At 32.8% G+C, this 12,941-nt stretch overlaps 3 protein-coding genes across 5 annotated transcripts; all 3 read right to left on the bottom strand.

The window, feature by feature from the left end:
- Positions 1–2,798: 2,798 nt before the first annotated feature.
- Positions 2,799–4,322, bottom strand: LOC108694014 (longitudinals lacking protein, isoforms A/B/D/L-like). The gene is made up of 2 exons (XM_018203257.1): positions 4,190–4,322; positions 2,799–3,149 (listed from the first exon to the last, which is right to left on the bottom strand). The coding sequence occupies exons 1-2, from the start codon at positions 4,251–4,253 to the stop codon at positions 2,845–2,847; spliced, it is 369 nt and encodes a 122-aa protein (XP_018058746.1). The 5' UTR covers positions 4,254–4,322; the 3' UTR covers positions 2,799–2,844.
- A 2,489-nt stretch (positions 4,323–6,811) lies between these two features.
- Positions 6,812–8,766, bottom strand: LOC108693979. The gene is made up of 3 exons (XM_018203225.1): positions 8,691–8,766; positions 8,463–8,567; positions 6,812–7,131 (listed from the first exon to the last, which is right to left on the bottom strand). Exons 1-3 carry the CDS (start codon positions 8,764–8,766, stop codon positions 6,812–6,814), a joined length of 501 nt encoding a protein of 166 aa, XP_018058714.1.
- On the bottom strand, positions 8,408–9,961 carry LOC108694013 (zinc finger protein 527-like). 3 transcript variants are annotated; one of them, XM_018203256.1, is made up of 3 exons: positions 9,645–9,961; positions 9,320–9,543; positions 8,408–9,193 (listed from the first exon to the last, which is right to left on the bottom strand). In XM_018203256.1, the coding sequence occupies exons 2-3, from the start codon at positions 9,336–9,338 to the stop codon at positions 8,838–8,840; spliced, it is 375 nt and encodes a 124-aa protein (XP_018058745.1). In that variant the 5' UTR covers positions 9,339–9,543; positions 9,645–9,961; the 3' UTR covers positions 8,408–8,837. The 3 variants fall into 3 exon arrangements, 2 of the variants coding, with proteins under 2 accessions (XP_018058745.1, XP_018058744.1); XR_001932060.1 differs by having other exon boundaries at positions 8,557–8,567; positions 8,691–9,193; positions 9,320–9,961; XM_018203255.1 differs by having other exon boundaries at positions 9,320–9,961.
- Between the last annotated feature and the right edge of the window lie 2,980 nt (positions 9,962–12,941).

The raw sequence follows: 12,941 nt of genomic DNA, 5'->3' as shown, positions 1-12,941 counted from the left end.
ATAATATCGACGTTTAATTGACAATCATTTCTTGTTGGATAATTAACAATTTATTCATAAAGAATAAAATAAGATTGTATGTTTCTTAAAATTATATATACCAAAAAGATGTGTATTAATTATACAAAATATATCATCTGAAAAATAAGCGAAAATTAAAAATTGTATTGTTTGAATGTTCAAAAAGTATTCGTACAGACGAGAAATTTAGCTTCTAAAATCTCTCTTAGGAATATATATGAAGCTTGTTTGTTTATATTAGAACAGAATGTATTCATTGTATAAAATTGCTAATTAATTAATGTTTATTTTCTACAAATAAGGCTTTTTTTTATAACAAATTGTCTTATACGAATACTTTTTACTCTCACTGTAAAAACAAGAATCTCTAAGTATTATTCGTCCTTCGTTACATGTCGTTTGTGCACGTGATTATAAATGTAGAAAGCCGAGCTTGAATGATAATTACAGAACGGACACTTGAAATGCTGTAGATAACGATCATAGCATTCGTGCAAATGCCTCGCCATAGAAGCTACAGTTCCGAAAGAACGTCCGCAGTTATTCGAACAAAAGAACTTTTTACGCAATAAGTGATTATGGTGCTGGAGTGGACGACTGTATTCCTGCGGGATCGGAGAAAGCCGAATGTAGCAGGGTTTAATGTCTGTAACAGAAGACTTATTATTTGTAGGGACACAGTTTATCTATATTAATCAAAATGCATCAATTCAAATATCTTAATAAATAAGAATTTATACAATGCTTTTTTACTAGCAATTAGCGTGCTAGTCTTCTAGCGCGCTAGAAAACTAGCAGCTATAAAAATATAATTTTGTACGTATAATGCTAGTAAAACTACACTGTTAAATCTATAATAAATGTATAAATTTAATCTATAATAATAATATGAAGAAGTCGCCACTGCTCCTATTAAATATCGTTATTTTATACTAAAATGATAATTAAATTTGACAATTTTTATACAGTGTCAAATATAACCATTGTTTTAGTATAAAATATGATGTTGAGTTACGAATTGAGTAGGAACAGCGGCGACTCATCTTAAATTTGACATTATAAATTTAACAGTATATGTATTTGTGAAGCGTCTCTTAATATATTCTTTTTTATTTACATAAATAATGTTATAAAACATAAAAACATTGTAATTATGTTGCCAGTAATATTTAAAAAAAAGAAAGAAAAGAAGAGATTAAAGAATATGATTAAATAGGATATTTACAATAATGAAAAAAAATAAATATAAGATTCCTCGATGTATTTAACAAATTGAAGACAAGAATGCATAGGGAAGTAAGAGTTAGCGTTATACTTTGTGCGCAAATAATAATAAATATAATAATAAAAAGTATAATAATCCATGTCAAATGACAAATATTAATATTCGTATAATTTCGACTTACTTCAAGTATTCTCAACGAAATTGAGCATATTAATTCAATCGTGCAAGACCATAGTGCCGTAGATGATTGGCATTAGACTTTTTATTATTATATTTGCCCAAAAAGTACCGTGTTGACTCCTATTTCCTTACGTATTCTTGTCTTTAATTTATTAAAGAGATAGGATATAAGTTAAAAAATAGATTTTTAACAGAGACACATTAAGTGCTTCAGCCATTTCATAAGAACTTGCTTCTAATAATGCTTCTAATAATACATAAAAATATAATGTGTATAATTGTACATAAATTTGAAAAACTGTTGTTGCTTATAGTTTTTAAAATTAATATTTCAAATATCTCTTTGTTTATGGCTGAAAGCAGCTATTTGCAACCCACATAGCACTTTCAGAAACTAGCAGAAAATACAATACTAGCGCGCTTGTAAAGTCGAAATATTTTAACTTCACTAGTGCGTTAGTTGAAAGAAGAAAGCTTATCAGCATTTTAACATGATGACAATGCTTTTTTACTAACAATTAACGTGCAACTGTACTAACTGCTAGTAAAAAAGCATCATGTAAACTTTATTTAAAAAATTTGAGAAAATATGAGTTAGTAACTTTGAAAAACTAGTCTTAAAAAAATATTTGCTAAGATCATAGAACAATATAGATAACTGAACACTTAAAATTTATTCAATTACATAAAATTTGGTGTATTAACTTCCACAATTATTTAAAAAATACAAAAAGATACTCTGATGCTTCTCTGTTGATTTTTATTTAATATCATATTATAAGCACCATATTAATTGAAAGCCTACAATAAATATATATATTTTATATAAATATACATATTTTATCACATGTAAACGGATTGTCTGACATGCATTAATTTAAATACGTTAATAAAAGATTAAAGATGGTATGAGTTACACTGGTAACTATAAGAAATCAGACTTCTAAAATTCACCAGAATTACAGAATAACATAGATAGAATAACATAGATAAATGTTTAAAATTTATTCAGTTATACATCAAATTCGGTACATTATTAAATTCTACATATATCATCAGGCATATTGCAAAAATAAATATATTATATAATGCATTTTACAAATAAGTAATTTCTCAAATATCCTGCATCAGGTATAATTTTTTAACATCAAGTATAATTTTTAAGTTCAATCTTGATGACATCAATTACATCGCCAACAGGCAAAAATTGCTAAACGAAAATAAATGTATAACAATAAATAGCAATTAATAGATTGACACATATGACATAAACGACTACGTAAAATAAATAAAGCATACTGATAAAACAACAAATCAATGAATGATCGTTCATTTGATTGATATCACAATTGCTTCGAGACTTCTTGCTTTATGGATGATCTTATAAAAGGAAGGAAGGCTTGCAAAATTTGTATCATTCATCTTGGCTGATGATCCTGTTTCGTGCTCATATCGAGAACGTAGACATTTTCGTTGGGATGTATCCTGCGAATATGGGACCTCACGTTTGACGAGTGTTTCGTACGATAAGAACAGTATGGACAGTTAAATCTCGGCAACTGGCCACACTGGAACTTGAGATGATTATACAAATTGTTCTTGCGCGTGAACGCGTTGCCGCACTTGTGGCAGGGGTAATTCCTGTTTTGCTGTACTCCATCAAGATTGTAGACACATTGATTGGAATGCGCGTGAAATCGTTGCATGGCGACCGGTCGAATCTCTGGGAACAGAAAATTTCACAACGTAACTCGGGGCGAAAACTCAAACTTAAACAATCTCGCGGGTTCCCGCATCGAAAAAAAATTAATATGCAGCAAAATGTGTTCAGCGCGGATGCACAACGTTTCGCGATCCATTTCTTCTTAGGTCATCCTTAGGATATGTCGAATAACAGATCTCTTAATTAACAGATCTAAATATAGAGATCTGTTATTTGTACAAAATCAATAAATAAAATAAAAAAGTAGGCTTTTTATTTTTTAGCCATTAATTTATTAATTTTTTTGATAAACTCTACTATATAAGACTATTGACTATGCCACACATAAAAGGATATAGTGAAGTTCTAAATGTGAAGTTCTGTGTGAAAGCGTTATTTATTAGTATATTACAATATTTTAGTCAGGCTTACACAAAAAAACATAAAAGACATAAAATATTCAAAAAATGCCATGTTAATTAGAAATTCAATTTCTCATTATTACATATATAAAGTTTCATTCTCTTCAAATAAATTTTTCTATGTTTCGTGTTCTATATACACAACATAAATTCTTTTTATGACATTTTATGTAAAAAATTATCATTATAAAAAGAGAGAGATGATAAAACAATGCAGTCAATTAGAAAGAAATTGTGTAAATGAAACATTAACAAACACTTTGCCAAATTATCTAAAATATTTTCACGTGTGTATAATAAATATACTCTTTATATTTTTAAACTAAAACTCTGAACGTTTCATTGTAATCGCGTACAAAATACACAACAAACAAAAAGAAATAAATATATAATTAGGCGCAGTGTAAAGAAGAAAAACAGTACCATCCAATCATTCGGAAATACATTTTAAAAGATGTATTTTATAAGAGCAACGTCAGGCGTCGTCGCATAGACGACTTAAATAAATAACAAACACATCGACGATAAATGGACTTCAGGCTTGGAAAAGATTTAAAAGAATTGCGGAATATCAGTCTTGTGTATATCCACTACGTAGACCCTGTTGCCAGGATGTATACGGCGTACGTGGGCACGCACGTTTGACGGATGCTTCGTCCTGTAGGCGCAGTAGGGACAATTGTACCTCGGCGGTTGACCACATTCAATCCTCCAGTGATACTGAAGATTGTGCTTCATGCTGAACACGCTGTTGCAATTGCCACAGGGAAACGATTTCGCGTTTTGTTCGCGTGATGAGGTGATGCTCTTGTTCGTGACCAACCGATTATAGTCTTTCCGCCACGTGCGTGTCGACACCGACTCGGATGCTGCAAAAAAAAAACACAGAACGTCTTCGTCATCCAGAGCCCGTGATGGTTATAGCTAAATCACTAGTTTGCCTTTATATCCATTTCAGTCGTCGAGAGAAAAAGAAAGAAAGAAAGAAAGAAAGAAAGAAAGATAGTGAGATAGAGAGGGACTGGCAGCAGTCTTCTCGAGTGCTCGTAAACGACATCAACAAAATAAACGTTAAATCTCTTGTTAGATCACTAATCGTGCGATAAGTATCCAACGCACTCGTTTCGCCACATTAACGACACAGACAGAACATGGGTCTTCCACCGAGAGGAAGAATATCACGAGGAAGGCAATACTTTCAAAACTACCGTGACTCGATTGAAGACGATGTCTTTTATTCTGAAGAAAGTCCACGTCGCTGCACTGACAAGTCGTTCACGAGACGGACGTCGACTCGCCACGTTGCTGCCAGCTGAGGATGTCAATGACGTAGACCTCATGATCGGGGTGTTTTCTGCGTACGTGGGCCCGTACGTTCGACGTATGCTTCGTACGGAAGGGACAGTACGGGCAGTTGAATCGCGGCGATTGGCCGCACGCAAACTTGAGATGATGCTGGAGATTGTAACGCCAATTGAAGGATCCACCGCATCTCGGACAGTAAAACACCTGTTTGCAAGTCTGCCGTTGGGCCTTATGGACTGATCGATTCATGCCGCATCTGCGTCGCGCACTCCTCGAAGAATACTTGTCTTCTGAAAAATGCAGACGTCCTATTGATTAGCCGCGTTAATCATCAGTTAACATTTACAACGCGAATGGATGGCGAATTATTACAAAAGAAAAAAATTCGATACGAACGAAGGCATAGAAATTTACTAGATAAATAGCGATGCGAAACTATCAATGATTTAGCCAATATTTAAGAATAACAACAGAAAAGGTCTAAAACATAAGTTAAAATCGAGAATATTTAAATTAATTGCGAAGTAAAGTCGATGTATAAACTACTAATTTTACGAACGCATAATCGCCTATATTTATTGTAGCATAAAAAATAATAAAAAGTACAAAAAAAATGGTACAAAATAACACAGTAGATTATAAAAGATCTATATATACATTGAGAAACTAGAGTATTTATAAATTATCGGATTATTCTATCAATTCTTTTATATATAAATATAATAAGATATAAATATTTATATAGATTATATTGTATATGGCTAAATATATAAATACGCTTGTTCATAACGATTGCTGCACAAGAATATTACTTTCCTTATCAATACTAAAAATGATGAAACGTGGAATTTTCATCGCAATTTCATTACATGGAAGACAATAAAGAAATTCATGACTATTTACATTGTATAAATAAATAATAATTGAAATGTCATACAGAATACAATACGCAATTTTATATCTTAAAAATATATACATATATTTAATTAAAATTGACTTCTAATTAATTCATGAATTCTTCACTAAAATTACAAAAAAATCTTATCTTTTTCCCACAAAAAAAAATTATGAAATGTTCTATTTCATAAGTAATTAATATTTTTTTACGAGAACATTTCTAAATATCCAAAGTTTGAGTAGTAATAAATCTATATTTTTAATTTCAGGTAATGATTCTTTTAATAAAAATTTAAATGTATATATAATATCCAAATTTTAATACACTAACAATACATTAACAAGTTCAATAAAATTTTTGCTGTAGAGAAATTTTTAATTTATTATCATTATTTTCTATTTGTTCTTCTGAAATCAAATGATTACATCATTGGAAGATTTATATTAAATTCAACATATTTTACATGTCTACTTCAATTTGTGTTAATTTAAAACAAGATGAATACAAGATATATATATATATATAAAATAATTGTATATATAAAATATTGTTTTCAAAAATAAATACAAAAAAAGTAATATTGATACAGTAAACAAACCATGGAAGCTTTTTCAGTAGAATTAACATTTATTATATTAAATTAATACGTATTTCTCTCTCTCTCTCTCTCTCTCTCTCTCTCTCTCTCTCACACACACACACACACACACACACACACACATCTTAGAATTAATATTTTAAAACACATTATTTTTATGTTATTCGTTTTAATTCTTTTATAAATAGATTTGATTTATAAATAGATTTATAAATAGATTTTATAAAAGAATTAATTCTTTTATAATAAATGTGTTTCAAATTTATGAAAAGGTAGCTTATGTAACCATTTCAGAAGAATAAATAGAACATAAAACAATGAAAATAAATTTTGTATTATAACTAATCGGAATGAAAGATAATATCACATCTCTTTAGGATTATGTGCAAGAAGTGAATATAGAGTCCCTTCCCATCAAAAAGAAAAAAATTCTACACCTGCATTAAACCTTGATTTTATATTACAAGCCTACTTTGCACACGTCGATGGCGTATACTTTATTGCCAGGGTGTTTTCTGCGCACATGTGCACGAACGTTCGATACGTGTTTCGTGCGATAAGTGCAGTAAGGACAATTAAACCGCGGCGATTGGCCACACTCGAATTTCGCATGATAATAAAGATTATTCTTGCGACTGAAGACACTCGGACACTTAGGACAGGGGAACTTCGGCTTTTCGGCGAGAAAATTGCTGTCGATGACGATTGGGCAGTACGTCGGTTGTTCCTTTGTCACAACGGACACAAATTCATGTCCGTAGATCACTGGCAGAATACAGTCTGAAACAGAAGCGAGAGGAACATCACGTCAGAAAAAGCCTTTGCCGGCTTGCAAAGACCTCGATGCGATTCGGTAATCTGCGCCGAACTCTGCAAAATCGCCGAGACGTCGAGGCCGAGCTTGAGATCGGAAAATTTTCAGCGCTCCATTTCGCGACTCTAGGACTCTAGCAATCACTTTAATTTTGTAGAGCAACTTTTTCTTTAAATATAGTATTAATATAAATAATGATAACCATCATCAATTATTTCATTTTGGAAGCTGTACATTCGATGCTTTCCAATCTCATTGGTGCATATGTACATAAGTCATGAAGATAAATACGTATATGTGCAAAGTTAAGAAGACAGAAGGATTTTAGATAGGAAGGAATGCATTATTAAAATTTAATAATATTTTATTTGTTACATACAACATATATAGTTCCGCAATTGCATAGAATAAAAACTAAGTTTCGTTGAATGAACCAGTCATAGTTTTACAAATGTATGGTAAAAAGTGTAAGTAATAATATTAATCTAAAAATTGATGAACTTAAATTCTCTTCTAAATAAAATTGACAATAAATAATATAAATTATTAAACAATGATTTAAAAAAATGTACCTTAATGTAATAATACTGAATTATCACAAATAATTTGGCTCATAAACTTATATACAATTTGAGATATGTATCTATTTCAACGAGATTTTTAAGCTACACGTGCAATTTAAAAACTTTATGCACATTTTGTGAGCTTAATTATTGCATTATACTATCATATTTCATATTAGATTAAACACTATTTTACAATTTTTTTATTTTTATATAAGACTTTTATATAAGACTTTTTTGTTTTTATAAGGTTTTTATTTTTATGAGATATAGTTTTAGAGAAATAAAAACAACGGCAATTATTTCAATATTATTGAACAACAAATTTGTAAGTTTTTAATGTACATAAATTATTTGTAATGATAAACAATAAAATAATACTGCACTGAGATATTAATGATTAATTTACATTAAAAAATTATGCTAAATAACATTTTCTCGCACAGAGAATTCTTTTGTAGATAATAAAATTTCTCAAAATTTTCACATATAATCGAAAATTTTTTACTTATTTCACAGTTAACAACAGTAACCGTCGCATATAAAAACGATTAATATAATAGTTTGCTATATTTCCTAACAGAGATATTTGCAATCTTTTACAAATTCGCTATTAATTAATGTTCACGTATAAATCGCTGCGATTCTAATGAGAAAACACACCTCTGTTATATATCATCCTTAAATAGTGACAGTCACAAATAATTTTATCGAGACACAAATGAAATACACACAATCCACAACTATCTTCCTCGCAGATCCGTCCTCGCAGTTCAACTCTTCAGGTCGACTAAGCGAAATGAAAATAGTCGGATGGACGTCGAAGATGCCCTGTATCCCTGGAAAAAAAACCAGATATATCCTTGTTCATATGATATAGTCTACCCTCACGCTTTTATGGTATTCTTCGTACAATCGCGAACAATACCGAATCAAAAATAAAAAGAAGTAAGATCTTCTACCATTCTTCCCAGTTGCGTCGCTTCGACGAGTGGAGCATCTTCGCACAATGTTCGGCGTCGTGTTTCGTGGTGCCATCCGATTCTTTTGATCTTCACAAATTGTTGTTCTTCGGGGATGACACCGATTTTTCGGATAGATGCCTGATCTCAAGGGTCGCGTTTCTGCAACTTGCCCAGATCGATCGCATACACAAGCTGACCAGGATGGCATTTCTTTACGTGTCGACGCGCATTCGAGACGTGTCCAGCGCGATAGACACAATATGGGCAGCTGAATCGCGGCTCCTGGCCGCACTCATTTCTTTGATGGTAGGTCAGACCGCCCTTGCGACTGAAAGCACTGTTGCATTTTGTGCAGGGAAATTTCTTCTTGGCCACATCCTTGATCTTGATCGTCCGCATCGTTGTTGTTGCCGTGGTCATCATCGACGATGGATATGAATGGAGAACGTAGCTCCGCGTATTACCAGGTGGTATTGCGGCTAACGTACAGAAACTCAAGCCTGAAACACAAAAAAGACGCGTCGCTCGCGTCAAAGCTCCTCATATCGCCACACGATATGTCCGACATTAAAAAAACCCGATAGCAGGAAGGGAAATTGGAAACGATCAATATGTGCATATCAAACCTTCTTCACAAATAATCATAACGTGATAAGTGAGGGTGTTGTCTTCATGCGCAAAGACATTGTTGATGATTGGACGGAGGAGAGGCGATCAGGAACGCTATATTCTTCCTGGAGAAGTAATAAGAGCAAGCGACAATAATCGAAATGACATGAGTATACTTCATTGTGGCTTTATTCTGAAGAACGATGGATGGATATACGTATATCGCGTCCGTGTGGCGAAACTAAGAAGAAACATAGAAATTAAAGACTATCAATGAATTAACAAATGTGTGTTATTCTATATCAGATCTGACATTCAATATTAGTTAATTTTAGATGTTACACATAAAAGAGTCTTGTGATTCGACAGACAGCGAAATTTTTCTTCGGTGACGGCATTAGAGAAATTAGACGTAGATCACGTCGACTTCGGAGCCGTTGTGCTTCCTGCGTATATGGGCGCGAATGTTGGACGCTTTCTTCGAAGCATATAGACAATAAGGACAGCGAAATCGCGGCAGCTTCCCACATTCATACTTCAAGTGCGAATAAAGATTGTTCTTCCGACTGAAGATGCTCGAACATTGTGGACAGGGAAACCTGTCTGGAGGTTGAGTCTTCATGCTGGATGGCATCTTGAAACCGCCCAGGTGTACCAGACATACATCTGCAAGAAAACGTTCGGAACTTGTCAGAGTTTACAAGAGAAACTCGCTGTCTGTCGATAGATAATAGAAGAAGAAAGATAAGAGGAAGAGATGTTGAAAAAACAAGGAAAATCACAGTCATTGATTATATCGAAATATTGTAATGTGAGTCACAGACAAGTTTGGTATCCAAGTTGAATAAATCTTCCTATGGTGCGCTTAATAAAATCCATACATATGTAAATACGATTTAATTCACAATCTGCATATTTATATATAATTGAGGGGATGGGCAAAATAAAGGCACAATTCTACTTAGGCCCTTTTTCCGGCAATTAGCTTTTTCATGTAATATTGATCGTAATAGAAGTTTATAACATGTAATTTTTTAAAGACATTACATAAATTCATTTAATATTGTATCCATTTATGTACAATAAGAAAAGTAGCAAGTTATTTTAATTTTTAATAATATCAAGATTTTGTAATTATAGGCCTTTATTCCGTCCATCTCCTTAATTAGCAAAATTATGTTATAATATAATAGTATAAAGGTTATACAAAAGTTATGATCTTTCAATTATATCTTGTCTAATTCAGCAAGCTAATGCAAAATTCATATTATTTAAAAAATAATCTTGCATGAACATTTGAAATTAAATACAACTCGCATTCAGGTCGATTACGTAAACTTCGCAACCGGAATGAAGTCCGCGAATGTGAGCACGAACGTTAGAGGTTTTCTTCGAACGGTAGAGACAGTGCGGACACTTGAACCTTGGCAACTGGCCGCACTCGTATTTGAGGTGCTTGTTGAGATTATTCTTCCGGTTGAAGACGCTGATGCAGTTTGGGCAAGGAAACCTGGCTTCGTGCCGTATCGCATACAACCCGGACACATCTTGACCGAAGAACGGCTGGTCGAAGGGAAAGATCTTGTCTGCAAGCAGAAGAGAGGAGTGCAAGACGCGACGAACAGTCAATACGTGATGAGTACTCAGCCAACCGATGATTAAGAACAAGGCTAAGGGAAGACTAAAGAGATTAAAGAAGATTAAAGTAGAGAAGTTACATTTCTATCGTAATAAAAACGCGGAGGAATTCACATCTGTCTACCGTTACAATTGTTATCTCAATGGAGAAAGTTATCAGTCGTAAGTAATTTTGTATCATTTGATAATACAACAATGGGATTTAATAGCGGATAATGACGTTGAAACGGAGTGCGTCTCACGGAACAAATTTCACTTCTTCAGGTCGATCGACCAGACTACCTCGCCGCTATGCTTACGGCGCACATGTTTGTAAAGATTCGATATCAGTTTCGACCGGTGATCACAGTAAGGACATTGAAATCTCGGTGACTGGCCGCACTCGTAAATCTGATGTTCCCGCAAACCCTGTCGTCTCAAGTACACGCCCGTACAATTCGAACAGGAATACTTCTGAATATTTGTCCTCTTGCCAGACCTGAAAACTAAAAGTACAAGTCTTGTTAGAGGATGATAACACCCGCGTTATCACCCGATATCAAGAGAGATTGAGCAAGAGCAGCTTGATTTCCAAGCACCGAAACAAAGACACATTACATATTTATGACTGGCGAGAAAATTCCGGTTCCTCAATTTGAGAGAATCTTAATCCTTTTATTGTAAAATATTTCAGTGCAAAACACACATTGTAGACAATAGACGCTCAGCAGCGATCGACGCTATAGAGCGTCACAGTGACTTCCAACACATTTTTTAGAAAATATTTAGAAAACATTGAATTGTTTTATAATTTAAAAAAAATTAAATTTTAAAAATGTTCTAATCGATTCCTATTTTTTATTCAAATTTTTAGTATAAATATTAACATAAATTATAATAAAACAAAGCATAAACAATTTAGATACTAAATACTCGAAATATAAAGTACTGAATGCCTGTAGGCAACAATAATGAAAAGATTAATTAAGTTCATATAAAAAAAGACAGTATGTTATAATAATAAATAAATCTAAAAATTAAGAATTTTAAAGATATCACAAATGATTGGAAAAATGACCTCAAATTATTTGGAGAATCTTCATCTAATTTCAGTCCGCGAAAGGACGAAATATAGAGACAAAACTGATTAATGGATAAGGATTGTGATTTGTTGACTGATTCGGATAATCAATATTAACGACACTAAAACTTGCTCAGGATTATTGTGAAATTCAGAATAAAATATCGTATTTATTATTGCAACGCTTAACGAACAACATGTATGTTATATCGGATATTGGACGGATGAGTGATATCTTGGACGTAAACGACGCGGTCCTTGTGTCTCCTTCGTATATGCTGCTGCACATTGGACGTCTTCTTCGAGACGAGGTCGCAGTAGGGACACTTAAATCGAGGCGGCTGGCCACATTCATATTTTAAGTGTGTCGTCAGGCTGCCCTTCGTACTATACACGCTCGTACAATTCATGCAGGGAAATCGCACGCCTCTGTTAGATTTTTGAGAGCCGTCTCTTGTCAATTCGAAGGATGCACAGATACCTGAAAATAAAAGCCAGCGTCAGAAGATTTTGTGATGTTAAAATTTCTTTCTCTCTCGTTATTATCACTCCACCTCTCCGAGATTCAACAGCCGCTAGATTAGAACGAATAAATGCCATAATTAAGAACAAATAGAAAGTAAAATATTTTGTGTAATTCTATTCAATAACTTACTATACTTTCTACAACTAATTAGATTAAACCTCATTATCTTTGCATTTATCATAACAGTTATCATCACGTTACGATTTCATCTGCTCCTCAAATTTATAAGTCCTCAATTTTAATTATAGGCGATCATACCATTACAATAATATAAATGATAATAAAGATTACGATGAAAAAAATGTTTTCGGAAATGAATAAATTTTAGAATGCAAAAACGCATTGGCAACATTATATTTGCTTTATATATTGCAGAACTACAATTTATCCACAAACACAAATTGCATACGTTCGT

This window comes from Atta colombica, unplaced genomic scaffold (assembly GCF_001594045.1).
Source record: "Atta colombica isolate Treedump-2 unplaced genomic scaffold, Acol1.0 scaffold112, whole genome shotgun sequence".
NCBI lineage: Eukaryota > Metazoa > Arthropoda > Insecta > Hymenoptera > Formicidae > Atta > Atta colombica.
Note: the sequence above shows the minus strand (reverse complement) of the source record. Positions and strands in the feature narration are given on the sequence as shown.

Coding starts and splice junctions, on each gene's coding strand:
- LOC108694014 (XM_018203257.1), bottom strand. CDS start 4,253: ATGTGGTCAACCGCCGAGGTACAATTGTCCCTACTGCGCCTACAGGAC. Junction 3,150..4,189: donor GGACGAAGCATCCGTCAAAC/GTGCGTGCCCAC, acceptor TTCTGTTCCCAG/AGATTCGACCGGTCGCCATG.
- LOC108693979 (XM_018203225.1), bottom strand. CDS start 8,766: ATGGCACCACGAAACACGACGCCGAACATTGTGCGAAGATGCTCCACT. Junction 8,568..8,690: donor CGACGCAACTGGGAAGAATG/GTAGAAGATCTT, acceptor TTTTTTTTCCAG/GGATACAGGGCATCTTCGAC. Junction 7,132..8,462: donor GAGGAAGATAGTTGTGGATT/GTGTGTATTTCA, acceptor CTTCTGTTTCAG/ACTGTATTCTGCCAGTGATC.